The sequence below is a fragment of the Pleurodeles waltl genome, chromosome 7 (genome assembly GCF_031143425.1).
Source record: "Pleurodeles waltl isolate 20211129_DDA chromosome 7, aPleWal1.hap1.20221129, whole genome shotgun sequence".
Classification (NCBI taxonomy): domain Eukaryota; kingdom Metazoa; phylum Chordata; class Amphibia; order Caudata; family Salamandridae; genus Pleurodeles; species Pleurodeles waltl.
In genome coordinates this window covers 1312807742-1312834411 of record NC_090446.1, presented here as the reverse complement: position 1 = coordinate 1312834411, position 26670 = coordinate 1312807742, and the positions used below count along the sequence as shown (strand labels likewise).

Below are 26670 nucleotides of genomic sequence, written 5' to 3'. Positions count from 1 at the left end.
TACATACATATATTCATTGAAACAAAAGTTACAGGGAAGTTATAGTTAGGAAATGCAATCTAAAAAAAACTTAGAAATTCACAAAAAAAATCAAAGGTTACAGGCACATTACAGTTAGGTTCAGATTTTGCACACAAAACCATAGAAATTCAAAAGTTATAGTTATACATATCTCAAGAAACTATAACTCATGCCCTAAGGTACCTGTAACTCTCATCCCTGCAATGAACAATTTTCTCATCAATAATGTTATTGCAAATGTTGCAGTTACATTATGAATGCTGTTATAGAAGAGGTCATTACTGATGTAATAGGTGGGGTTAGTAGCAGTGCATGGCGAGAGTGGGCATGGAAACATATGAAAAGTCTGCCACCAGTGGGCGGGAGTAGTTTTCCGGCCCCTGCCTGCTGAGACCGGACTTACTGTTTGCTCTCGCTTAGGCAGAGCTGTCAAAGCTCCAGCCAGGCGAAAGCATACATCTATGTCCCGAGGGTGGACATCTTGGAACATAAGGAGCTGGCCCTGAGGGGTAGTGGTCCCTGGTGCTATTAATGGCCTGCAGCCCCACGCCTTTAAGATTGTATGGGCTGGCCCCAGGGCTGAGGTCCCTGGGGCCAAAAATGGCCCAGTAGGGGGGTCATGTGGCTCCCCTCCCTCTTGTAAAAATGGGCCTGGCCCCAGGGAGGTGGTGGTCCCTGAAGCCAAAAAGGGTTCCCGAGGGGGGTCCGTGCGGTCCCTCTCCCCTCTCAAAGATAGCCTTTGCACTGGGGAGGTGGCGGTCCCTTGGGCCTAAATAGGCCATGCGGAGGGGGGCCATGTGCCCACCTGGAGACTGAAGTATAAACAAGTGCACAAGACCATGTTTGTTTTTTTTTCTTTTTGCTGAGATTTGTGGATTCTCTGTGATTTTCACAGCAATTTTTTTTTAAAACAAGGTTTTGGGCCCCAGCGGGGTCCATGTGGGACCCTGCTCCACGCATAGGGGCTCACGATATTCCTACCTTGCCCACTTCTTTTTTTTTTTTATGGGACTCGGCTGAGTCCGAAGCCCAAGATGGCTGCCAACACTTCCTGGTAGAAGTGTTGGTAGCCATTCAGATCTCAGCATGAGAACTGTCGGATCCCTGGAGGATCTGTGTTCCTAGATATCTAAATGTATTTTTACTGTAATATCTTCAGAGCTACAGAACAGATTCACACCATATTACAAAGAGGGCTCTTTCTGGAACTAGAGCGAGCTTTCTGCGAAATTTGATGTAATTCTGTTCTGGCTATGGTCGTGCCCAAAATCCATATGGATTCTGCTATTGGAGGTCTCGTTTTTTGGAAATATAAGATTTATGAGTTACGTGGGAGCACCGGCACAGGAGAGCGCGCCACTGATGTGGACAGTTTTGATGAAAACAAGTTGGAAGCAGTGCCACGCCCGCTCTTTGCAAAGAGGACTGAACGCCGACATAACTGGGAAAGGAGAAACTAGTACGAGTGAGACAGAGGTCGAGCACTGCGTCTACGACGCTGGGGGCACAGCGGTCACAGGAGTCTCCCTGAGTAAGTAGCCACTTCTCATCATTATGCAAAAAGATTTGACGAAATAAAGCAATTTACCTCTTGTAAAAGCGCTGCAGCCCCAGTTGGACTTTATTCTGAGAAAACGCGTGGAGCTGCGTTAAGGGGCCATAGAAGGTTTTCTGAAATTGTAACATGGAAGCAACTAGGATACATTGTTGCAAGATATCTCACATACATTCACTTCGGAGTTCAACATTGCCAGCCAGATGGTTAAAGTATATGTGAAAGGTGCGCAATCAGAACTGTGAACGTTTTCCAAAGCAAAAATAGCAAAGCATCCGAAGCCGTAACTTATTAATGAGGGCACTGAGGGAAAAAAGTGACTAATCGACCTGATATAATATGGTAGTTCAAGCCTTGTAACGCGTCACAAATGTAACATAGAAAAAGAAACGGGGTCAGTTAAAAGTCCCGGGGCTATAGGATCGGATACTCACAGAGACTGGTTTGGTAAAAAAAGGATACAAAGTGCCATTGAGCATATAGGGTAACAATATAGGAATTACGATGTCTGTTTTTTTTACTTTGAACATTATTTTACAATTGTTGAAGAAACAAACAAACGATCCATCCTCAGACAAAGAATCGGTTGAGAGATGTAAGGATTAGCGTTAATGAAAGCCTAATGGCGAAATGTTAGAGAAACGTAAAATACAGTTATTTTGTCAGATTATTCAAATGTTTGACCTCATTACCTATACGACTAAGAATTTGCGGTGGTAGAAAGACACGAGGAGGAGACCAAAAGGTCACGAGGCATGAACGGCATGAGGGAATACATACGTAGCTTGTAAAATATGCAGGAGGCCTGAGGAGTGAGGGAAGAAAGTAAGATAGAACTATTTAATGAATGAAAATCGTAAATTCTATCTGCCCACGAGTAGACCAAGTGCAAAGAGATATCGTTGGTAATTATCTATTTATCACAAGAGAATCAACAGACGTGAGAGGGCACAAAAAGAGTCGGACCATCATAATCAACATATTGGAAGCAAGTGCAAAAGACGTCAAAAAGAAGCAGAGGCTTTTTTTCGTAGTGACACAAGAGTGATAAGCACAGCGGCGAGTGGGAAGGTCTCCACAGAGAAAATGAGCCCAAAATAATTGTTCTTCCAACTGGCAAAGAGGACAAGAAAATAAATAAGATTTGGGAAATAATTACACTAGAAAAAACACTTAAAAGTAGAGAGCGTTCCGAGAGGACTAAGGATTTTTGTAATGCCAAACCACCTAGGTACGTCTCCAGAAATGTTACCATAAAGGGGTCAAAATAACATGGAATGTTAAAAAAAATATTCATTAAATATGAAAAGAAAGATCTAGAGAAAATAGCAACAGAGCTAAAAGAATTGGAAGAAAGAATCTCACAACTGGAGAAGGATGAAGTGGAAAAATGGCAGAAACAACTGGACTAAAACTAGAAATACATGAGAATGAAGTGAAAAGAAAGAAACAACTGAAATGTACTAGAGATGATTAGGCTCAAGGTAAAATATACACATTTGCAAGATGATTTGATATCTTGACACAAGAGAGAAGTCAGGAGAAACCAATGACCATAGTTCAAAGGGAGACCTCACTGTCATCATTAGAGGTCATGAGTGGATAAAAAACAGAGGGCAATGAAAAAGCATACGCACAGACAATAACGAAACCCACACTAGCAGAGAAAATGCAACTGTTTTTTTAGACCAACAATCAAGAGGGAAAGCAAACAATGAAAGCCAGGGCAGAGGAAGAGGAAGAAAAGAAGTGGAAGAGGCCATGGGAAAAACCTATCCTCTTCGGAATCGAAGGAAATAAACTTTGAGAATAAAGAATTGGTGGTGAACATCTCAAGCTACATTCTAACATTGACAGAACACAGGCCCTCATTTTGACTTTGGTGGACTTTTTGAAAGACCGCCGAAGCCGCTGCAGCCAGCGGACTGCCAGTGCGGTTGGTCTGCTGACCCCCATACCAGGAGTCATTGGAGGACTTCTGCCCATTTATGGGTGGCAGTCTGACTCAGAAGAGGCGGGTGGATCGCCAGCACCGCCACTGCAGCAAGACTCCGCCAGCTGTATTATGAGCTGTAATATGGCTTGGCGGATTCTTTCTGGCCCATAAAAATTGGGAGTTTACATTTCTCTCTGTCAACCATGTTGAATGCTAAGATAAGATCATGCTTCAAGATGAGAGAGTTTAGAGACTTCACATATGATGTATGCTTAAAATGGGTGAGGTTTCCCTTATTTTGGTTCACGAAACCATGTACCCTTTTCCCACTAGGGCAACAAAATGTGATATTAAAATCGCTCACCGAGATTAGGACTGTCTTACATTTAGCAACCAAATAGAAAGAAACCACAAAATCATAATATTTCTCTATGGCGACAGTGGAATGCTGGTTACAATTACTAATTAAAAAAAATTCAACAACAAGATATCATACTCAATTGGGAAGGCTAGCAAAGTTACCAACCAAAAAAAAGAGGAGGACCACATTTTCGTGACCTTAGATCCTGGAACTTGAACTGATATAAACGTTGTAGGACAACCATTAGACATTTCTGGTGGTGAAACAAGGGCTGGTTTAAAGAAGGTGTAATACCCATCAATGTGAAAGTCCACACTCATCCATGTTTTCGGCAACACAAAATGTCCAGTGAGCTTCCAAAGTCAATTCAGTCGGGATTATGAGCCTTTGAGTGTTTGTATGCAATGTTCCATGAAATACGATTCCAGCCATTGTTTGTTAAGGTAGCAGTGGGCCATTCCACCCTGAGGCCGACATTAGGAGAAGGGCATTGACTAGGGGAGGGAGCTCGGGCAGGGAGTCAATCCAGTTGGTCCAACTGTGCAATAGGAGAGAATCTATTGGAAACAGTCACAGGATGAGGGGGATCTGAGGGACTGTGACTATTTTGCTTGATGGCCTGTACAAAAAAACAGTGGAAGTGCTTCAATTGGCTTATGAGGTAGCCCAGAAATACTAAGCCTAGACAGAATATCTTTTGTCACCACCTTGTCTTTGAAATTAACAACAATATAGTCATCCCTGTCCAATTTTGGTGTATTACCCATGATACTCTCTGGACATGGATGATCTGGCTGTGCATCAGACCTGGGCCCCCAGCCCACCATTTACCCAGTGCACCACTTTTGTTCATCAGTTGGTCATAGTTCTCCCTCTTATTCTGCCTCGGGCGGAATACATTTCAACACCCCTCACAAAGGGGGAGGGGAGGTTGCTTGGTGTGGTAATTGCAGCATTGGAAGCTTCAACTAGGGCAATTGCTTAACATGCCATGGGGTCCTATGGCATGATCTGAAGCCCCACCTCTACCATTCAAATTTCTTTGTGGTCCGTGAACTTTATCCATGGGTTTACTCCAAGCCCCACTTAGAGGATGATTGCCCGCCACAGAAGAAAAATTAACAGACTTTCCTTGAGGTTGTAGTCCGCTTGATGGTATTGGGTTCAAGACTGGGCCTACCAATCTGGGAAACAAAGGACCAGCCGACTGCTGCTCAGCAAAGGCAAGGTTCAAATTAGACAGTTGTTCCTCAATTTTCACTAAACAGGTGAAAATGGGGCTCAAGGCATCAATAATAGATATTGTTAATTGGTCAACAGAGTGTTCATCTTCATGGCCTACCGTGGAGATATTTCATCTGACCACGGTGATCAGTGTTAATCACAATTTCAGCAATCATGGTGCAAATCGTTGCACATTACCACCACTTTATCCACCAGTTATCATCCACAAACAGATGGTCAAACTGAGAGATTAAACCAGACTTTGAAACAGTTTCTGTGCTTCTGAGCTGAGGATGCAGACACCACTTGGGTGGATCTTCTCTGGCTGGTGGAACTATCAAATAATCTTATCATTCCTCGACTGGCACTATTCCTTTTGTTGGGTTATATGCGTACCATCCAAACACCTTACTGGTCACTCTACAGTCCTCCATACACCAAATGCCAGCAGTAAAAGACACCTTGACTCATATGCACCAGGTGCATGAGTGTCTACAAGAATACCTGAAAAAAGGCAAAATGTAATATGACAAAAGACACAGGCTGGGACCAGTGTATCACCTACTAAACATTTTTCCTTTAAAAACAAGGGTATTTTCCATCCAAAGTTCATAGGGCCATTTGAGGTAACAAGTCAAGTGAATCCAGTAACATATAAATGAAAACTTCAAGCAACTTTTCTAATACATCCAGTTTTCCATACATCCCTCCTTAAGGCTGATCATGCCCATTGTCCAGAATTACTAGCCCCTGTGCTGGTCCAGGGTGACTGGAAATGTAAGGTATGCAGAATTTTATATTCTAAGTTTAGAGGGTCCTCATTGTGGTATCTGGTCTCCTGAAAAGGTTATGGTCATGAGAATGACTCTTGGGAGCCTGCCAGGATTGTCTATGCTCCCCAATTGAGACGCCACTTCCACCTCATTTTCCTCAAAAGCCAGGCTCATGCTTAAGAGGGGGAGTACTGTCAGGTTTTGGGCGAACCATGGTCTAGGGCCTGCCCTTTCCACTCCAGTGGTGGCATCTTGTCTGCTAATTGCCATGTGTGCCAAGCCCCTGTCTTGGAAAGCCCATCACGCAGCATTTGCTGCGCGTTGGTGGTTGCACTGTTCATACCATCACTAATGGGTATGGTCTATTCATATTGCACCTTTATTAATGTTTATGAGATGTATTCACATGTGTCTCAATGCCTTTATGATGCCATTTTACCCTCCTGGAATGAAGTAGTCACATAAGACTACAACTTCCAGAAACCCAGGTGGTGGCTATTTTGGGTGTGGCACGATATATAAATCAAAACACAAAAGAGAGTGGCAGGAGTCCTGCCGCCCCACACGTACTCCCAAAGCAAAAAATACAAATCCATAAACCACTGGAAGTGTGAGGTCGGAGAGGAGGGTGCAGCTGGATTAGTGCGTCCTCAGATACTCGTACCGGTTCGGTGTAGATAAATACTAGATGGAGGTGTGCGTGAATGGAAAACTATGGTTGTGTCTCAGAAGAGGGAGTTCCCTTTACAGACTAAGTGGTCTCACACACATTACAGTGTCATGCTTCATCATGTGACCACCTAGCCCCACCCAGGTAAGAAAGTACTACCTGGGCGGACTCAACCTCGTTGTTAAAGGAACAGTCGAGGGAGTGCTGAAATAAATCTTACTGGATAAATGACAGGGATCCAGATGAGGTTAGGAATACAAATACCATACGTATCACCAGTCCTGGTTGGGTATTTTTAATACAGGTGTACGCAGGTAGGGTTAAAATGGAATGGCGACTCAGTTGAGTGTTAATGTCTCATAGAGTCTAAAAAACAAGGACCAACATGTTTCTGCCCTCTCTAAGTGCTGGAAGGTCAGGGGCATTCGTCAGGTTCTAGGATTCCCTAGATAGGGCAGCTAATAGGCATGCTCACTAGGTGTAAGGAGAAGGGAAAGAGGCCTACCTGAACAGGTGGTTCATATTATGGTAGGTCCAAGGGTAAAAGGCGACTAGCCTCTGGTCTGGGAATTGCTGGGGGAGGTATCCCTTATAGTCACACTCACTCCAAAGGAAATTACCGGTGGGTGTACCTACATGTCGGCGCCCAGCACTAATCCAGCTGCACCCTCCTCCGACCTCACACTTCCAGTGGTTTATGCAGGATATATAAAACCTGCCACGCCCCACACCTGGTGCTCACTATTCCTTGGGACCCCATATGAGCAGGAGCTCTTCATCTCCGGTTCTGAGAGGCTGATTTCTGGTGTAGTGCTCATCTGATCTAACGGTTTGCAGCTTCTGCACGGGCATTTCTTATTGCCGGCTCCCATTGGATTCCAGTAGCTGCGTTCCATGCCTCGAAGCATTTCCCACGCGCACATTCAGACCAGGCCGTGTTCTGCATCATAAGAGTGATTTATTTGTGCCACAATTAATAATCTTCAATTCAGTGGGTTCTTGAGATTCAAAGCACTCATTTGTGTATGTATACTATATAACAAGAGAATTCACAGGCAGACAGAGCTCGGATATATATTGGCTGTAGTTCGCTAAGAACTCTCATATTCACAGTGCCTTACCAGTAAATTAGGCGACATTGACACACAAGTGCAAAGTCTTCTGATTTGGGTTTTCTATTTTGATTGAGCCTTATAGATTCATAACTGTTGTTTAGAGACACCTTTGATTTGAGTGTCTGAGTTAAGGCGTCATTCGAGTTACTTCTAGACAACGTGAACCCCAATGTGATTATATGATTGCAAAGTGCTTGCTGAGTGTGTGGAGGCCTCATAAGGGTCACATTAGGAGAAAGGGAAATAACTCTTGATGTGTGTATGGAGGTCTTATGATGTGAATGAGAGTCTCGTTATTATTCAATAGCTCCACTAGTTGTGCATAACTGTAGAATACTTTGGGCACGAAAACTGATTAAGAACATCAGTGTTGAATTCTTGACGAGAAACTTTTGGTCTAAAGCACATGGTGGTGTTTAAGTTTTGTTGTTTAACATTTGTGCATTGCAGATCTTCTTCCCTGCTGTTCCCTTCCCCTCTCCTGGCCACTCTAAGATTCTGTGCTATATCAGCATTCAGAATTGGAGGTGCCTGGTGGTGGGCCTTGCAGAGCCTCATGCAGATCCTGAGGAAGTGATCCTAATTTGACAGCCATTTAAATAATTGAAGGGATGACTAGCTTCTCAGTTCCCTATCTGAGAATGTTGCTCTCATAAAATTCACAGTCATTAGCAAATAAATTGTTATAAAATTAATTTATTGCATGACTGGACCTTAATGCTGGATTGTAGGAATCTGTTTGCATTTTATCAAACATTTCAACCGCAAATAGACCTTTAAGTTAAGTTCACTTCTATTAAATTGTTCACAGTGATCTCTTCAACAAGTTTAATTTCCTCAGTGAAGACCAAGAATTTAAAAGGGTGTGGTGATGGTCTAAGCATGTAGCATACAGAATAAAATGCAACATAGTGACATATCGTACATAAAAAGATATTGCGAGTCACATGGGAATTCAATGACCACATAAAGAAATGCCCCTTTTCCCTATTCGGGTACTGAACTTTGTGATTTTCAATATCCTTATAGAATAGGGTAGGACATGTTTCATCACATATGTCCAGATTTGGAAATAGGAAAGAGGGAGATTTTGTAAAACAAATCTGGATTTCTCTCAATTGACTTGCATTGAAGTGGAGGTAATTTTAGTCAATTTTTTAACTTAAAATAATAGGAGCCCTCGTCCTGAATCAGGTGTGTTTGGCCTGTATGTCTTGACTCATATAGAAGACACCATTTGTTATCATAGTCAGACACAAATAACTGATTCCACTGTGCAATTGTTTGTTTATATATTTTCTCCTCGTAGTGTAATAACCAAATGATTTGCAGGTGCTAGTGACAATACGAATACTGGCCCCCTACTCTTTTTTGGAAGGATAAATGCAATTATAATCTCTAATTGTGCATGGATGTTCTAGGACTTACATTACCACAACATTTGCAGTTGGCTAGTATGTAAACCTGATTTGACTTGGAGTTCAAACATGAATAAATTCAACAAATTATTGGACTTTACCTCGCAGTGGATTTAATTGAACCATGCAAAAGGACTGATCTTATTTTCTGAAAAAGGGTCCCAGGAGAAGAAGATTCTAATGATCCATTTTAATTTTGTGGATTTAAACATTTGTAACTGTTTGCCTAAGAGATTAACTTTTTTGTCCCTAAATTAAAGAATGTAGTGTCCTTACGCCTTCAGTACCAGCTATGTTCTATTTAGTTTCATTGGAAAGAATATTAATTTGTTGAACTCTAACCCCTAAATATCTTGGTGCAAAAGGTTGTGCTTAGCTCGTTCATTCCGTACATACAGGGTTGGCTTACCTCTGCAGCAGATGGCTTCTTGTTCACAAGGTGCTCAGATCCTAACCCATCCTCACTGCCGAAGTGAAGCCGTACCTCTTCCAATCGGTGGTTGTAGAGCAGTGGCCCGCCAGATACATTCACTGGGTGGTGCTGATCGGGACGAAATGACACATGCCGGCCTGTGTTGAACAGGGTTCCACTGACCTGTGGGGAAATCATCAAAGAAAATGAACAGAGGTAAAAGGACATAGGAATGGGAGAACAGCAGAAAAAACTCAGTAAAAAAAGTATAAAATACGAAATGAAGATTTAAAAAATGGAGAGAATAAAAGCAGAAATATAGAAAATGAGAAAAGAAGACATGAAGAAGAGAGGAAAAATATTGAACAGTGAAAAAAAATAAAAGAAAAAATAAAGGAGGAAGACAAAAGTAGAAAGGATGAAAAAAGAACAAATAGAAATCAAAAAAGTTCAAATGAAAGAATTAGTTAATGAAAGATAAAATATGAAAAAATTAAGACATAAACATCTAATAATAATAAAACAGCAGGTACTGAAACTGTTAAGGCTTTAATGATGTAAAGTCCCCTACAAATAATAATTACTGGGTTACGCTTTCAGATGGAATATTGTATTGTAGAAACCTGCAGCAGGAGAACATTTACATTTAAGATTGCATGAGCAATTGAATTGGACAGAATTTAGTATCTCTGTGAAAACAGCATTTGAAAGGAGAGAAGGAAAACCATGGAAAAGCAGCAGCAAGAAAATAAGAAGCAGGAAACAAAAATCTTGGAAAAAAAGTTTGAAATAGAAACAAGCATTAGCAAAGGCAATAGATATACTGTGACTGCTGATCTGTTGGCTTTGCCATTATTTGTAAAGTGTTGTTTGAAAGAAGTAAAAGGGATAAAAATCAAAATACTGGAGTAAAAGCAAACACATATCTGATGGTATCCCAAAACTATACACTGAATACGTTTTCAACCTTTTCAAATGGAATGGTTTATTTTTCAGATAGTTTTCACTCATGCCACTCTGAAAAGAATTAAAAAAGAATAAGGAGGTGTCAGAATGTAAAAGGAAATGCTTGCTAGGGCCTAATTTACTTTCCACAGTATTCAGCCATTTGTTCCTCTGTAGTGGCTGAGGAAGCAGAATTATGGGCCTGTGCTCTCATACTAAATACAACTGCCTCAGACACCATACCAGCTGAAAGAGTGCAACGGGTGGTCCTTCCTCCAGTGTCATAAAAGCCTTAGTGCCTATGCTTGTTCTTTCAAGCAATATGTGGAATGCATAAGATAAAGCAAAATAAAGGGCCTGATTTAGATCTTAGTGGAGGGGAATACTCTGTTACAAATGTTACAGATATCCTGTCATACGTATTACGATTCCATTATATCCTATGGAGACCGTAATACAGCAGATGGGGTATCTTTCCGCCGATATCTAAATCAGGCCCAAAGTCTGCTCTTCAGCTACACCCTAAAATAAATATCCATGTTGCTGTGCTTTTAGAGACACGCTGGGAGATGTAGAGAGCAACACAGCACAGGCGGTATTTTGGGAGTGGAAGGCCAGCACACAGCAGACATAACTAGAAAACCCATGCACTATTTTGGAATTCTGAATGAACAAGAAGAAAGAAGTTCCCTGAATGTGACCAGTGGAAGGACAGAAGTTTGGCCAATCAAAAGGATCGCAGAAAAACTATGCTCTGGGGAGGGAGAAACACAAAAAGAGGAAGGCAAGCATTGAATAAGACACAAGGGAGAATGACAATAAAGCCAACCAATGTTAAACAATGTGCTTTCTGTAAGCCTATTCTAAGTTCACATTAGTCTTTTGCAGCCAGACATCTTGTGCTGTGTGGTAGATGAGGTCTAAAGTTAATGAAAAGGAGAAGAAATGTCTCAAGAGCTACAATAACTAAACTAAAAAGGTAAAGTATAGAGTAAAAAACACGAGAGAAAAAAGAAGAGTAACAACAAAATGAAAATCCAGAAAAAATGTCATGGCAGTGAGAAACACATGAAAAGGAATTCAGATTTACAGAAGGGAAATTAAAACAGAGGGAAAGGGGAGATATATTTAAGAACAACAGATGGGAAGAGGAAGGAAGGGTATGAAAATCAATGAAATAGGAGGAAGGAAAGGTGTGGAAATCAATCTATTTATGGTCCCATAGGTCGCATGTTCTTATAACAAAATATCTGAGGTTGAAGGCAGCAGTGCAGGGGGTGGAAGCAACGGGATTTGCTAAATATGTCTTTCGAGTAAAGATTCATTGTGAAAAGTGCTAACAAGCGTCTGTGAGATTGCTGGCGACCACCAATCCGTGCTCCAATATAACCAGCCTGAAGAAGCCCTGTTGCGGAAAAAAGACTTGTGAGACAGCAGATGTGAGAGCCAAATACCTTCCCCAGGGAAATCACACAGTATTATTCGGACCATGTGAGTGACATTGCTGTCCCTGAGTTGGAGCACTACAGACTGGGCAGTAGCCTGAGACACCGAGCTGCCGCCTCAAGGATTTCTCTCTAATTTGTGTTTCATGCCCTACAGACTTTACCACCTCTGGGTTATATCTATTTGTTCGGTCTACTTTTTTTTTTGTGTTGTAGTTTTTTACTGCGTGTAACAGCAGATAACATGCCAAATCAATACAATATGACACAATACAACCTTACAAGGCGAAAACGGTAATTAGTCCACCTGAGTTAGGCTATAGGACAACAATTTGTGAATAACATGTTCTAGAGGGAGCACTTGAGTGTCGTCTAAGATACATCTGTAGGTACATGGTACATAAATCAGTGGTTGTGGGACCTAACATTTTTTGGTGGGGAAAAAAGATAAAGGGATAGCAGGAGAGACCAGCAATATGGGGCAATGAATAGTAATAATAATGATAATAGCAAAAATGATACTTATAATAATAGTAATAACAATAGCGACATCGGAGGCGATCATCAGTAAACAACATATCAGAGAATACTAATCTATGCTAAGAGGGGGAGTGGGGAGTGGGAGGGGAGTCAGATGGGAAGTGGAGGGGGGGGATGGGTGAGGGATGTGAACCGTTCAGGTATCTGCTGACAGAAAATGGGGGGGGTAGCGAGGGTAGAGGAAATCAGCTGTCGGGTCAGGACAATTTTCGAAGTTTGTCTGCCACTTGTGAATCTAACGTCTCTGTTCATCGTCTTCTCCCTGGTTTATGATTGAGATAGAGAAATGGGCTTGCATCTGTTACAGGCAGGATCCTTCTAATAGTAGCGGGGCTATCCGAGACTGCATAAGTGGGGATAATAGAAGCTGTTCCATGATAGTCGGGTAGCGCAATATCAAGGGTTGCGGTGGCAAGGATGGTATAAGGGTGGCATGTCCAGGTCTTATATTGTTAGGCAAGGGGTGGGAAGAGAAGGGAGAAAGGAGGGAGAAGATAAGAGACGATACAGAGAAGAAAAACGAGGAGAAGGAAAAAAGGAGGAGAGAGAGAGAGGAAAAGAGAAGAAAGAAAAAGAAAAGAAAGGAGAGGAAGGAAGAAGAAGGGAGAAGAAAAGGGAAAAGAAATGAAGAAGAAGAAGGAGGGGCTGGGAGAGCGGAAGGGGAAAGATCCGGTGTTGGAGAAAGGTGAGAGAGGGGAAAGAAGGGGTGACAAGGAAGAGATAGGTAGACAGGAGGGGAGGAATAGAGAGGAAGCGTGGGAGGGGGTGTGAGAGCCAATCGGCCAAGTGCAGTGGTCCCAGGGCTAGGAAAACAAAGAAGGGGGGGAGGTACGAGATGATAGAAAGTAGGAGAGTAGGAGGGGGGATGTGGGTGGGAAAAGGAGGAAGGGAGAGAAGGGAAGGGTATCGGGGAAAGAGAGGGAAAGCAGGAGGTACATGCATGGGGTCAGCTGGTGAGCAGCAGTAGTGGCTGTGATGTCGGTTAGACATCAGGAAGGAAGGGAGCCCATACCTGAGCAAAGATGGCAGCCTGATCCTAAAGGTTATAAATGACTCTCTCATGCGTGGCAATGTTAAACATAGCCACAGTCCATTCCTCGGGTGTGGGTGGCGTCGCAGATCTTCAGTGTCTTAGGATACATATTTTCGCAGTTGCCAGGGCTGCATCGATGGGCAGTTGCTGAGCACGTGGAGTGGATTGCAACGCGGTTCCGTGCAGCGCCAGCACGACACATGCGGAAGGAGGCCGGCCTTATGTAGCTTCATCGGGTTCAAGTACCAATCATGTAGTATCTGGAAGAGGCAGAACTTTAGGGGAGCTTCACGAGTCCCTCTGTCCAGCGCTTCCACCGTGTCTGCCCAGTCCTCCTCCTCGAAGGTCAGCTGGAGGCGGGTTTGCCATTGTAGACGTAGCTTATCCAAGACAGGTCGAGAGAATAGACGGCTGATAAAGACTTCGTACAAGCCAGCCATAACGCCCTTATGCTTCCCCCATGTCTTCAAGTAGGCTATTATGGGTGAGGGTTGCAATGAATAATGTCAGGATTTTGACGCATATAATGCTGGAGTTGTAAATATTTCCACTTTTACGCGGGATGGAGACGGAATTCCTCTTTCAGACTAGTGAAAGGTTTGAGCCTGTTGGACTCCAATACCTGGTATAGGCTAGTTATAGTGGCGTCTCTCAAATGTGGCCAGTTCAGGGCTGCACCCCCCACGCATCTACTATTGTTATGCCATAGGGGGGCCTGGGCGTGGAGGGAGGGGTGAACCCCTAAAAGGCGATGGGCCCTCTGCCACGCTACACCCGTTGCCTTCAGATTCGGATTCGGGTCATCGGGGGGACGGTGGTCCTGCGGTACAGTCCATCAAGGCCTCCCCTATGGGAGAGCAACTCCCTCTCCACTGACACCCATTGTGGCGATTCTGCAGGACTATGCAGAGTGGCAGCCAGTGGTGATAGACGGAGGGCTAGGGCATAATGTTCCACCGAAGGGAGTCCCATTCCGCTGTGCGACCTACGTGCTATGAGCTTGGCCGATGCTAGGCGGGGGCGTGTGGTTCCCCACACAAAGGCCGTGATTGCGGCGTCCACCGACCACAACATGGACAGGTGTATCTGAAGAGGGAGAAGTCCCATTACGTATGTGAACCACGGTGCTGTGACCATGCGCACCGCCTGCAGCCTTCCCCACATGGAGATGCCAAGCTGTGCCCATTTGTCAAAGTCGAGTCTCATACGGGCAGTGAGAGGGTCTAGGTTGTCCACTGTCATGCGTTCCAGGCTGCGGTTGACAAAGATCCCCAAGTATTTAAGGCGTTTCCGGGTCCAGTGGAAGGAGAAGCCCAGGATCGCTGATTTTGTCGTCTCTCGCGACAGAAGGAGGGCTTCGCTCTTGTCCCAGTTTACCCGATATCCAGAGAGGAGGGCCAAGTCGTCTATGATTGCCATAAGGTCAGGTAGTGAGCGATCTAAATCAGTTAAATTAAGCAGGATGTCGTCAGCATACAGGTAGAGTTTGGAGGTGACGCCGCCCGGCTGTGGGATGCCCGCTAATCCAGGGGATACGCGAATCACAGCCGCTAGCGGCTCAAGTGCCAGTAGGAACAAAAGGGGGGAGAGCGGGCAGCCCTGCCTCGTTCCTCTGCAGATAGGGAAAGGATCTGAGAGGAAGCCTCCACAATTGACCTGTGCAGTGGGTTGGTGTTACAGTAGAGGAACTTTGGAAATAAATTGGTCGCCCAGACCATATTTTGTTAATGTTGTGAAAAGGGATGGCCATTCTATTCGGTCAAATGCTTTTTCGGCATCGAGGGGCAGTGCTAAGGTGGCCTCAGGTGTATTCCAAACCCCCCCAGAGGGCATGGCATAATGTACAAAGGTGATTCCGTGAGCTGCGGCCTGGCACAAAGCTGACCTGTGACTGATGTATGAGGGACGGTATGACCCTGTGCAGACGGGCCGCTAAAACGCGGGCCAATATTTTAATATCACAGTTCAGGAGGGATATTGTCCGATAGCTGCCGCAGAGCAAAGGGTCCGACCCGGTTTTGGTATGACAGCAATGACGGCGGAGTTGGATATCGCGCCCAGTGAATTAGTCTGACAGGCTTCGTCCAGCGCCCCGTGTAAAACATCAAGCATCTCCTCCCCTGCCCATTTATAGAATTCCGCAGGGAATCCATCCTCACCTGGTGACTTGTGGTACGGGAGACCGGAGACAACTTGTAGAATTTCCTGGCGGGTGATGTCCCCCCTAACAGTTCCCGGCCTTCATCGGAGAGGGAGGGCAAGGTGACAGTACTGAGAAAAGCCTCTATTTGGGCGGGGGAGGACTGTGTGTCCGAGGTACAGAGGCGGCGATAGAAGGTTGCAAATTCGTCCACTATGTCCTGCAGGTGCGTGAGGATCTCTCCCGACTGGGCCCAGATAGCCGGTATAGCAAGGGTCGATGCTCTTTGGTGAAGTTGTGCGGCCAGAAGACGGCCAGCCTTCTCCCCTTGCTCATAATGTCGTCCCTGTAGGCGCCGCAGCTCATAATCAGCCTGGGAGGTAAAGAGTTCGTTCAAAGCTGTACAGGCTCTCTCCAAGTCCCTGCGGGTGGGAAGGGAGGGGTGGGTTGTGTATCACTATGTCAGGCGTATAATATCAGTCTCTAAGGTCGTTTGCCGCTCCGCCCTCTCTTTATTTGCCAGTGCAGCATTGCGCATCATCTGTCCCAATATTGTTGCTTTTGCCGCAGCCCAGATTATCCTTTTGGATGTCACTGACCCAAGATTGTCCCGGATATATGTGGATGTGTGTGCCTGCAGCTGTGCCTTCCCCTGAGGGATTCGGTAGCGTCGGGCAGCGAGGCGCCACGGTTTGCGGCCTGGGGACACCTTGCCCAGCTGAAGGGCTAGCAAGATCGGGGAATGGTCTGACAAGCCCTCACTAAGTATGCAAGAGTCCTGCGTTTGTGCTACGAGATTGTGCGAAATAAGGAAATAGTCCAGCCGGGATTGGGTGCCGTGAACTGGGGATAGGAAGATATACTCCCTATCACTCGGGTGCGTCAGCCTCGACGGTTCCACCAGGCCGTTGTCATGCATTACGTCGGACTGTAGGGCTCTGTCCCCGCTATTGATGGTGTCTAAAGGCCCTGTCCTGTCTAGTACGGCATCTCGGGTTAGGTTCCAGTCCCCGCTCTAATCTCTGTCAAGAGACGGTTGATGCAGAGGAAAAATTGCCTCTTGGGACCTACTGGGGAATAGACAAATCCCATGCATAGCGAGGCGCCTCCCAGCTTCAATTTGGCAAATATGTATCGTCCCTCCGGGTCGGCCTATGACTTGGTAACTTTGAAGGGCAAGCTCTTTCACAGCAATATCATAGTCCCACATTTCCGCAGCACCGTGTTCTGGTCCTCCAGTGGGGGGGTGCTACAGCTGGATAGCGCGGTCCCTACCCAGTCCCTTCGTAGTTTATCAGATTTGAGTCGGGTCAAGTTGGTTTCCTGAAGGAGGGCTATGTCCACTTGTTTGGTATTAAGGTACAAAAGTATTTTCTTCCGTTTAATGAAGTGGGTAAGACCTTTGGCGTTCCAAAAGACAACCCATAGCAGGGTGGGCGAGGCATGCATACGTCCAGCCATGGGGGAAGGTTATTAAAGGTGGTGGAGCAAAAGGTATAAAGAGGAGGAGTAGGAGGGCAAGGGAAGGGGAAGGGAAGGTGCGGGGTGCTGTCGAATTTAGGGCGAGGTGGCTTGCGGGTGGGGAAATGGGGTGTGGGGGAGGGGGATAGAAGGAGAGGAGGGCGAAATAGAGAGAGACACCAGGGAGGGGAGGAGGTGGAACGGACGGGAGGCAGGGGGTAAAGATGTAGAGTAAGTGTGTGGAGGGGAAGGAAGAGAAAAGAGAAAATAGGAAATAGGAAATAGAAAATAGGAAATAGAAGGGAAGATAAAAAAAAAAGAAAGAAGGAAGGGGAAGGGAAGAGGGGAGGGGGAGAACGGAGCAAACTGAAGCCCCAGCAAACCTAAGCTTTAATCTGCAGGTCTATACCCAGACCATACTAGTCCTAGGGCGGGGCAAGGCCGGCCGGACCGTGGCCAGGGACGGGGGCGCAGGGCCACCATTGTCCATTGATACCCGCTTCCAATGATCTCGGAGCTGGGTTCCCCCTGGGAGGGGCATGTTGTGATAAGGTGTAATTTGGCTTGATGTCCCCTAACAAAGGGGTGTGGGGGGGCAAGGCAATGCAGCGTCACACCTTCAAAGGATAGGCCCACTGAGGGGGGGGTAGGAGAGGGGAGGGGAGGAGTGGCGAGACGAAACATAAGTGACTAGACCTAAATTTAAAGGGAGAGAGGATGTAGAGAACAGCACAGGGACTGCAAAAATGGAGACATAACAATGAGAAATAATCAATCTGTACTGCACTCCTCACTATGGTAACAGCTATGTCATTAAAGCCAGTACAGGGCTATAAGGCTTAGGGAGCACGAATCGTTCCACATGTCATAAAACCCAACAGAGCATCAACAGTCTTCATAGGTCTATTCTGCTTGACCCCCAATTGGTGAATATAAAAAAAAAAAAAAAAAAAGAAAAAAAACTTTGCCTTACAGGGATAACAAAGATATAATAAGAAACACCAAACATTATGTAAGAATGAAAAGAACTGTACTCAGCCAGCTGACGGGTCAGTAGAGGGGCCGCTGTTTCCAGGCCAAGGAGGGGCCATGGTCGCAAAGTTCTTAGTTTCAACTATCTCAGAGGATAAGGCAGGTTCAAGTGGGCCCGCTAAGAGTTTTAAGGGGGAGCGAGATTTGTCTCTATCCGCCACCTGCGTATGGAGCGCCACCGCATGCAGTACCTGTCCCCTGTCGTCATGGCTGTGCAGGAGTCTCTCCAGGTCCTGTCCCCTGGGGCAGGAAGTTGATGGGCAGACCCTGACCCTCCTGGGGCAAGGTCTTGAGAGGGAGTGTTCTGATCTGCAGCCATTGTGTCTCGGTGTGGAGTCGAGGGGGAAGAATCTTTGAGGGACAAACCATCCAAGAAAGAACGCAAGTCTTCCGTGTCGTAGAAGTCTTTGGAGGCGCCGTTTTTTGTTATCCACATTCTCGCCGGGTCGAACAGGCCATATTTCACTTCCAGCTGGCATAGTCGCAGATGGAGGGCCAGGAATGCCCTACGCCGGTCGCTGGTTTCCTTGGAGAAATCTGCCGATATTCGAATTGTGTGTCCGTCTAGCTGAAAGGGACCTTGAGTACGTGCTTTCTGTATGAGTTGACAGGCCTGCGTGTGGCAAAGAAGATAGGCTATGATCGGTCGGGGCGAGCATCTGTACTGGTTCTCCGGGGGCCCAGTCTTTGGGCTCTTTGGAACTCCAAGGGTGGCTCAAAGGTAGTGCCAGTCAGCCTAGGCCGGGTGTCTCGCAGGAATCTATGGAGGTCCTCACCCTCAATGTTTTCAGGAAATCCTATGAAACGGACGTTGTCCCTTCGGCTCCTTTCTTCCAAGTCCGTCAGCTTGCTACAGAGAAAGAGGAGTTCCTGATCTCAGTCCTGGAAAGAGAGGCGTGGGCCTCCACTTTTGACACTCATTGTTCCAGTCCCAGGACGTGTGTCTGAAAGATTGCAATTTCCGTACCAATAGATTTAGTTTCTGCCGCCATTAAAACCATTGCGCTATCCATCCCCTCCAATCTACGGCCAACTGCCGAGATTTCCTGAAGGATACGGTCCATTGTGGGCCCCTGGCTGGGTCCGCCATCTCTTGGTGTGTGGCAGAGGGCTGTGTCACCGCTGGCAGAGGGGCCCCCTTCACCTGGAGTAAGGCCTCAGAGAAGAGTAACTGACTTGCCGGCTTGCCCGTGTTCTTGTGGGACGACCGTCCACCTGGCATCTTAGGGCTTGGTGACGACCGCGTAGGGGGCAGGGGGAGACCAGAAGTTTCAGAGGCCCCCTCCTGAGGCTGCATCTGGTCCCACTCTGCGTGGACGGGTAGATGTTTGGGGGATAGGAGGGAGATAAGCTAAAGGATTCCCATCCTCACCGTGGGTTAGCCGGTGGGTAATTCACCCCCTCGGGGGCCGTTGCGTTGCCCGTGCTCCGTCAGTGGAAGGAGGTCACAATCCAGAGGGGGGAAAGGTGTCCAGTGCGATGGCAAAGGGGTGACTGGTCACGATGTGCAGGCTCAGCGTGCCGGAGCCAGGGTACTCTGGGGAATAGGGAGTTCTAGGTCCTTTTTTGTTGTGGTGTGGGCCTTCCTCCGTAGACCTTTGCAATAGGCGTAGTACTAGTATCCACCTCACCTTGATGCACTGTGAGTGCACCAGGCCATATCTTCTGTAATAGGGCAGGGGCGGAGTTCAGCTGGAAGCCCAATGAGGATGACAGTCAGATCGTGATGGTAGGCGCTGACTCGCGCGTGCTCATAGTTCCTCCAAGGGTCTCCTTCATCGCAGGGCGCGTGGTGTGGGGGGGCAGATAGGCTATATCCAGCAGGTATGGCAAATTGTCCAGCAGTAAGGTATTAAAAGTAGGAAGCAGACCGACGTGTCTCTGCGTACTCAATTGTGGCCCCTTATGTTTCACTGGTTCGCTGTCCCTCTTCGTTGTCAGCCAGGTGTGTGGGGAGTGGGTGGAGGAGGGGGCAGGCATGCACGGGGAGCAGGGAGGTCCCCGCTGGGGGGCAAAAGGCAAAGTCTCTTCTCCTCTTTCTCTTTCAGGGCCCCCAGCTCCTCACGAGGCTCTTGCCCGTTCTCATTGCCCCCCCGGGAGGACGTCGCTGTGCTCGTCTCAAGAGGCTGGCCCCAATTCCCAGGGCGTCGTGGCTCTGGGGCTCTGGCCTCACGAAGCTCTCTCTCTGCCCCCGTCTTGCGCAGCGCCCCAGCGGCAAGGTGGGAAGCTGAGCTGCGCGTTGGCGGGTGGTGGGGTCGGCACAGGTTTGAAGAATTAAGAGCCCAGGGGTGCCCCCTCCGCTTCTGGGCCTTGCTGCTGCCCTCTATGGCATCAGATCTCGATACGGCCAGAGGCCGTGGTTCCGAGTTCCCTCTCGGGCCGCCTCACCTCCGCGCCGATTTCTCCGAAGCTCCTGCTCCACAACTCTACCGGGAGCCTTCTCCACCTGCCCGGCACCTTCCGATTTACCTTGTGCCACTGGGGGGGATTTTCTCACTCCCGCAGCACCCCTATCCACGGCCCGGCCCAGCCGCCTCGCGGAGCGCACAGATCAGGCGGCCATCGCGCTTCGTGGCCAGACCACGCCCTCTGTTCGGTCTACTTTAAGAGAGGGAGAAAGGGAAAGGGTTTTGGTTCAAGAGAACTTATTAAGGGCATTACAGAATATGGTGGGATGGGCTTACTTATTTGTTTTAATTGGAGACTGAATCCCTGAGGCAGAATACCTAAAAAGTAAATCAATAGTCTGCCATTGCTTGGCCATTATCAATTGGGAAGTAAGAAGAATTAGAAGGGTCTGTTTGGGGCATTAAATGCTCACTTTATATCAGTGGTAAACCATATCCATTGAGGTATTGGAACATCAAACATGGGACACAAATATGATTCTTGCCCTCATCGGACAACGCATGGGTCAAGTGAAAAGGCAACAATGAGGTATATTCTCCTTAGTGTAAAGCTGAGATCTTCCAAGTTTAACACTTTGGAATTTGCCCAGAAGATGTTCAGATAAGGACTTATAATGTGCATTGGGTTTGTTAGGTTTTTATGGAAGTTAAAAACTATGCATTCTTGTCGGTTTCTTAGGAGTGGAAAACTCTGCTGAGCTAATAGAATACAATTTTTGAGGACACGTAGAAAGGCCTCATTCAAGAAGACCTCTCTCACTTTGCATCTTGCAGTGATTGACTGATGGCACAGGATAGACTGCTGCTGCAGTCAAAGTGAGTGCCCAGCACCTCGCAGGTGAATTGGACAATGATGGTGTAACCGGCAGTCACTGTGAGATCCCTGTATGGCACCTAGGGCAGATCTACTATCATTTTATGCCGGGTTTGCACGATAACAGTAAAGCAAACACGTGCAGAATGTTTATTTTGAATTTACTTTCCAGTGCAAAATGTGTTTTGTGCTGGAAAGTTGTCTGAAAGTAATGCAAAACAGTGCTCTGTGCTGCAGTATATTATTTTGCAACAAGGGGGCTTTGCATGTGTTGAACATTGGTAATCCCATGCTAAGCACACATGGTTTTTTATGCAAAACCCTATCTATTATCACTAGTAGATGACAGGGTTTTGCACCAAAAAATAAACCTCTTAAGGCAGGTGTAAAAAACGGAAAAGGCTTTCATTTTTCCAAACGTTTCCGATTTTGCAGATATGCTGCACTGTGCAGCACACATCCAATGTGTGAAAGGTTTTCAAGTTTACCTAGGCATGGTATTTTGTACTGGAAGGGGTACCATTCCAGAACAAATCCTATAATAGAAATGACGCAGACACTTTTAAACTAGGGTGCAAAGTTTTGCGGGATGGAACTCGGCAGTATTCGTGTGCTCAGTGATTGGGAGAGTGTAGGATAATGCCATATCCTACTAGGTGTGGTTTCCTTTTCTCTCCTCACGCAATGTAGTACAGCAACTATGGGGTGCTAAGCTGCATTGCGTGATAACTTTGTAAATTTGAGCCCTACTGTCCATCAGCAACAGTGGTCATAGAGCAGGATCATGACTCGGTGAAATGCTTGCCCCCTTGCCGTGCAGAATGGCATCACCCTCGAGAAAGCCAGTGGAAAGCTAGAGATGTTGCAAGTGCATTATGCCCACAATTCTCTTTAGAGCCAGGTCACAGGGTGACTGCTGTAGACAGGTCCTGTGCCACTCTGAAGGTCAGCTCCCAGGCTATGGGCCTATCTTGCTCATGCTAAAGGCCAGCCATACATATGGGATCAGTGTTCAAAAATGGTATGGGGTTCTCAACATTCCTGGTCACTCCTGCAGCCTAGCTCCGCATCTTTGGGTGCTGCTCTTTCCTGCTTGACCGCCACCAATGTAGTGTGCTTGAGGTGTATATGACTGCCCTAATAGGCTATCCTCTGGTTGTTCAAATGTTATGACTATTTCAACATCACATTTAATGACCTATATACCTATTTATGGATACAGCTGCATTGAACTTTACTTTTAGGCCAGACAGGTAGATTAGGAATTGATGCACATTTACCCTCTGTATGTCAGCATCATTTCAATGTGGCTAATTCATCAGGTTTTGGGCCTCCTGGCTAAGCTCATTCAAATACTACACCTATGGATGGTCAATGCAGTCTCTTCCCCAATTTGCCAACTGCAACGGAATGTTAGTGCAGCTGGAATGATCCTCACTCCCACCATTCAGTTTAGAGTATATGTCACTGACCTCTCTGAGTCACCCAATGAAGTAGGAGTACCGCTCCCTGGACTGCAGTAATCAGAGTGAGTTTCTGCTGTGCAACTTCAGTTTTTTCAGCCAGAAGACCTACCAACCACCCACACTTACCTCCCACTAACCATGGGTATCATTTTGCGGTGGCCGAGGGTCACAGCTGTGGGGTGTCTTAATGAATGCTGGGGACAGAAGTTAAATGGTGCTGTCATGTGCCTGTTTAAAGACTTTTTTATCCCGCAACGAATGAGCCTGCGGTGCCTTTACAGTGTTCTGAAGGTGGTGTGCTCATAAAAAAAAACAAGACAATTGCAACAAGGGCCTGGCACACAAGAGAGAAAAGGATGAGTTCACGAACAGGGGGCAACCGATAGTCTAGAAGAGAGCGGAAAGACACACCAGACAGACAAGTGAGACACAGTGAGAAAAAGACATATGTATGTGTGGAGATGTTTGAGAGATAAATATAGACTAGTTTGAAAGAGGGAAAGACAGATGAGATAGTTGGTGACAGACAGAGACAGGTGCAAAACAAGCATTTGCAATGCAATGGGTCTTGCGTTTGCTCGAGTTAGCGCTATTAGTGTAGTAAATTCCTAACTTTTCTTGCCACATAACTGAAAATGACAAGTAAAGTAGATGCATAAGCGAATCGATTCCAAGCACCGCGGTCGCCATGAGCAGGAGCACGAAGGAGAGGCAAAAAAGGAAAAAGAAGCTTGCTTGTACTCAAACGGATTGGTAAAAGTGCAATTATCCACGTAACAGTCGATGGCCAAGGCGGTAACAAAACTGCCTGTTGGTTTGTATATCTTGTGTCCTGCATATGTCACACCCTCTGCCGCATGCCTTGTGCAGTGGAACTGAGGGAATGCAGAGACAATGGAAAGGGAATGTTGTGGGTGGTTTGGGAGTTGGGGGCAGTTGGGTTGGAGAGACTGGAGAGGGAGGACAGAAGTTGACTCTCTCCATGACCAGGCAAGTCAACGCCGTCTCCGCGTCCTGCTTCAACACCCTCCGTATGCTCCGCAGGATCTTCAAATGGATCCCCCTCGACACGAGAAAAGCCGTTACCCAGGCCCTCATCACCAACAGACTCGACTACGGGAACGCCCTCTACTCAGGAATTACAAACAAGCTCCTGAGGCGACTCCAACGCATGCAGAACTCCTCAGCCCGACTCATCCTCGATGTCCCCCGCCGCAGCTACATCACACTCCACCTGAGAGGCCTGCACTGGCTCCCCATCAACAAAAGGATCACCTTCAAGCTCCTGATCCACGCACACAAAGCACTGCACAACACCGGATCCACCTACCTCAACAACCGACTCAGCTTCTACACCCCCACCCGAAGCCTCCGCTCAGCCAACCTCGCCCTCGCCACAGTCCCCTGCATCCGAAAAACCACCAGCGGCGGCAGATCCTTCTCCTACCTAGCCGCCAAGACCTGGAACACTCTCCCCACCATCCTACGACAGACCCAGGACCTGCTGGCCTTCAGAAGACTCCTCAAGACCTGGCTCTTCGACCAGTAGCACCCCCCCTCCCCAGCGCCTTGAGACCCTCGCAGGTATGTAGCGCGCTTTACAAATGCAGTGATTGATTGATTGATTGAAGTATTTTTGGTGAATAGCAGTGATTCCTTGATTGGTGAGTTAAAGAATTCTTGTATGAAAAGACCGTTTTGCTTGGTAGAAATAAATGGTGTTCAAGTTAAGGTGATGGCTGATTCTGGATCACCATTTACACTTTTGAGCGAAGCCAAGTGGAATGAACTGTTCAAGAGTCAAGGGCTCACTCTAACTCAGTCCCGAATTCAGCCAGTTGGATATGGAGGGAAATCAATTGATGTGGTTGCTGAATTTCATGCTGAACTCAGATTTAAGAATAATGTAACACCAGCAACAATATATGTGGCCACAGATAACACATGTGTCCTAGGGTGGTTTGATCAGGGCAAATTGGAGTTAGTGTTAGACCCAAATAACCCTGAACAAGTAGTAATGAGAAGAGAATACATGCAGGTGTCTTCTGTTACGTGCGATAAATGGGAGTTACATTATCCAGACATATTTAAAAGTGATGTGGGATTATTCCAGGGGTTTGCTCATAAAATCAAGATCAAGGAGAATGCTCAACCAAAGGTCCATAAGGTACGCAAAGTTCTCACTTTGAGAGATGATTTCAGGAAAGAATTGGATAAGTTGTGTGCTCAGGACATTTTTGAACTGTCTTCAGATTGGGTTGCGCCTGTAGTTTTGGCTTGCAAGGCGAATGGTTTGTTGCGAATGTGTGTGGATTTACGCGATCTTAATGTTCAAAATTGGGTGGACCAATATCCTCTACCCAACATTTCAGAAATGTTATCATCCATCAAGGGAGGTAAAATATGTTCCTTGCTTGATATGACGTCTGCATACCAGCAAATTAGTCTGCATCTGAGTTCAAGGCATTACACGGCTTTCATTACACCTTTTGGTTTATTTCAATTTAAACGAATGCCGTTCGGATTGGCTTCTCCATCTGCCGTCTTCCAGAGGACGGGAGACACTATGTTCAAAGATATGTGTGGAGTGAAGGCATTTCAAGACGGCATTTTGGTTTATGGCAAGGATGCGTGTGAACATGTTGAGAGATTATGTTGTGTGTTGGAAGTGTTGAAATTGAAAGGTGTGACTCTCAGTTCCAGTAATTGTCATTTTGGTGTATCTGCTGTGAATTATTTAGGTTTTGAGTTGCCAGCGGATGGCATCAAACCCAAAATAAGTTTAGTAAAAGCTATTCAAGACTTTGTGTGTCCAGAGAATAAAGTTCAGTTGAGGTCTTTCATGGGCTTAATAGAGTTTTATGCCAGATTCATACCAAACTGTTCAGAAAAAACTCATAATCTAAGGAATCTAATGAAGAAAAATGTTAGATTTTTATGGGATGTCAGCTACAACCGTGAGTTTGAGAGCATAAAGCAGGAAACTACTCAGGCAATCCTCTGAAACCTTTTGACACCAGAGATCACACTGTTATAATGACTGATGCAAGCCAAAAATGTTTGGGTGCCGTGTTGTTGCAATGAAGGGATGGCAAGGAGGAAGTGGTTGCATTTGCATCGAGGAGTTTGAGAGGAGCTGAAGCAACGTATTCGGTGATTGAACGTGAGGCCTTAGCGTGTTGGTGGGGCATAAATCATTTTAGACAATTTGTGTGGGGCACCTGGTTTATTGTTAGGACTGATCACAAACCTTTGCTCCAACTATTTACAGCCAAGGGTGCGGAGAGACCCACACCACGGATTGCCAAGTGGCAGTACAAATTGTGTGAACACAATTTTAAGTTGGAGTACGTTCCTGGTAGGAAAAATGTGTTGGCTGATTGTTTGTCAAGATTGTCCGGCACTGATTCCTTGGAAGTTATAACTACAGACATAAGCTCCAAGGATGAAGACGGTGAAATTGCGGTGTGTTCGATAGGTGAACAATTGGACCGGGCGTTGGATGAACAGGAGTGGAGGAGAGCTTGTGAAGAGGATCAAGATATGAGGTCAATCATGCATGGTGTTGTTGTGGGCTGGTCACAGTGGACTCCTGGAGATGAACTGAGGGAGTACAAACATGTTTTTGATGAGTTGTCGGTAATCTAGGGACTGGGGATTTTTTTTTTGCGGCAACTTAATGCCAGGGGAGCGACCCCTTAGGCAAGGGTCACTCTCCTGGGCGGGCAAATTTATTTTAGGCCATTTCTGCTCCCCTTGGGGGCAGACTGGCAAATTTCTATTAGGCCGATCTGCCCCCGGGGGGTGGGGGGCAGAAACCACTTACGCACCAGGGATTGGTGTGTGTGTATGTGTGTGAGTTCTTTAGGGGGGCATCCCCTTGGGTAAGGGTCTCTCCCCA

General features: G+C 46.3%; 1 protein-coding gene across 1 annotated transcript in view; it reads right to left on the bottom strand.

Annotated features, from left to right (window-relative positions):
* Nucleotides 1-26670, bottom strand: part of CA11 (carbonic anhydrase 11) — a 616839-nt gene that overhangs the window by 54350 nt on the left and 535819 nt on the right. Inside the window, exon 4 of the mRNA XM_069200634.1 lies at nucleotides 9483-9668. Coding sequence (XP_069056735.1) covers nucleotides 9483-9668 — 186 coding nt within the window. The remainder of the gene's footprint in view (nucleotides 1-9482; nucleotides 9669-26670) is intronic.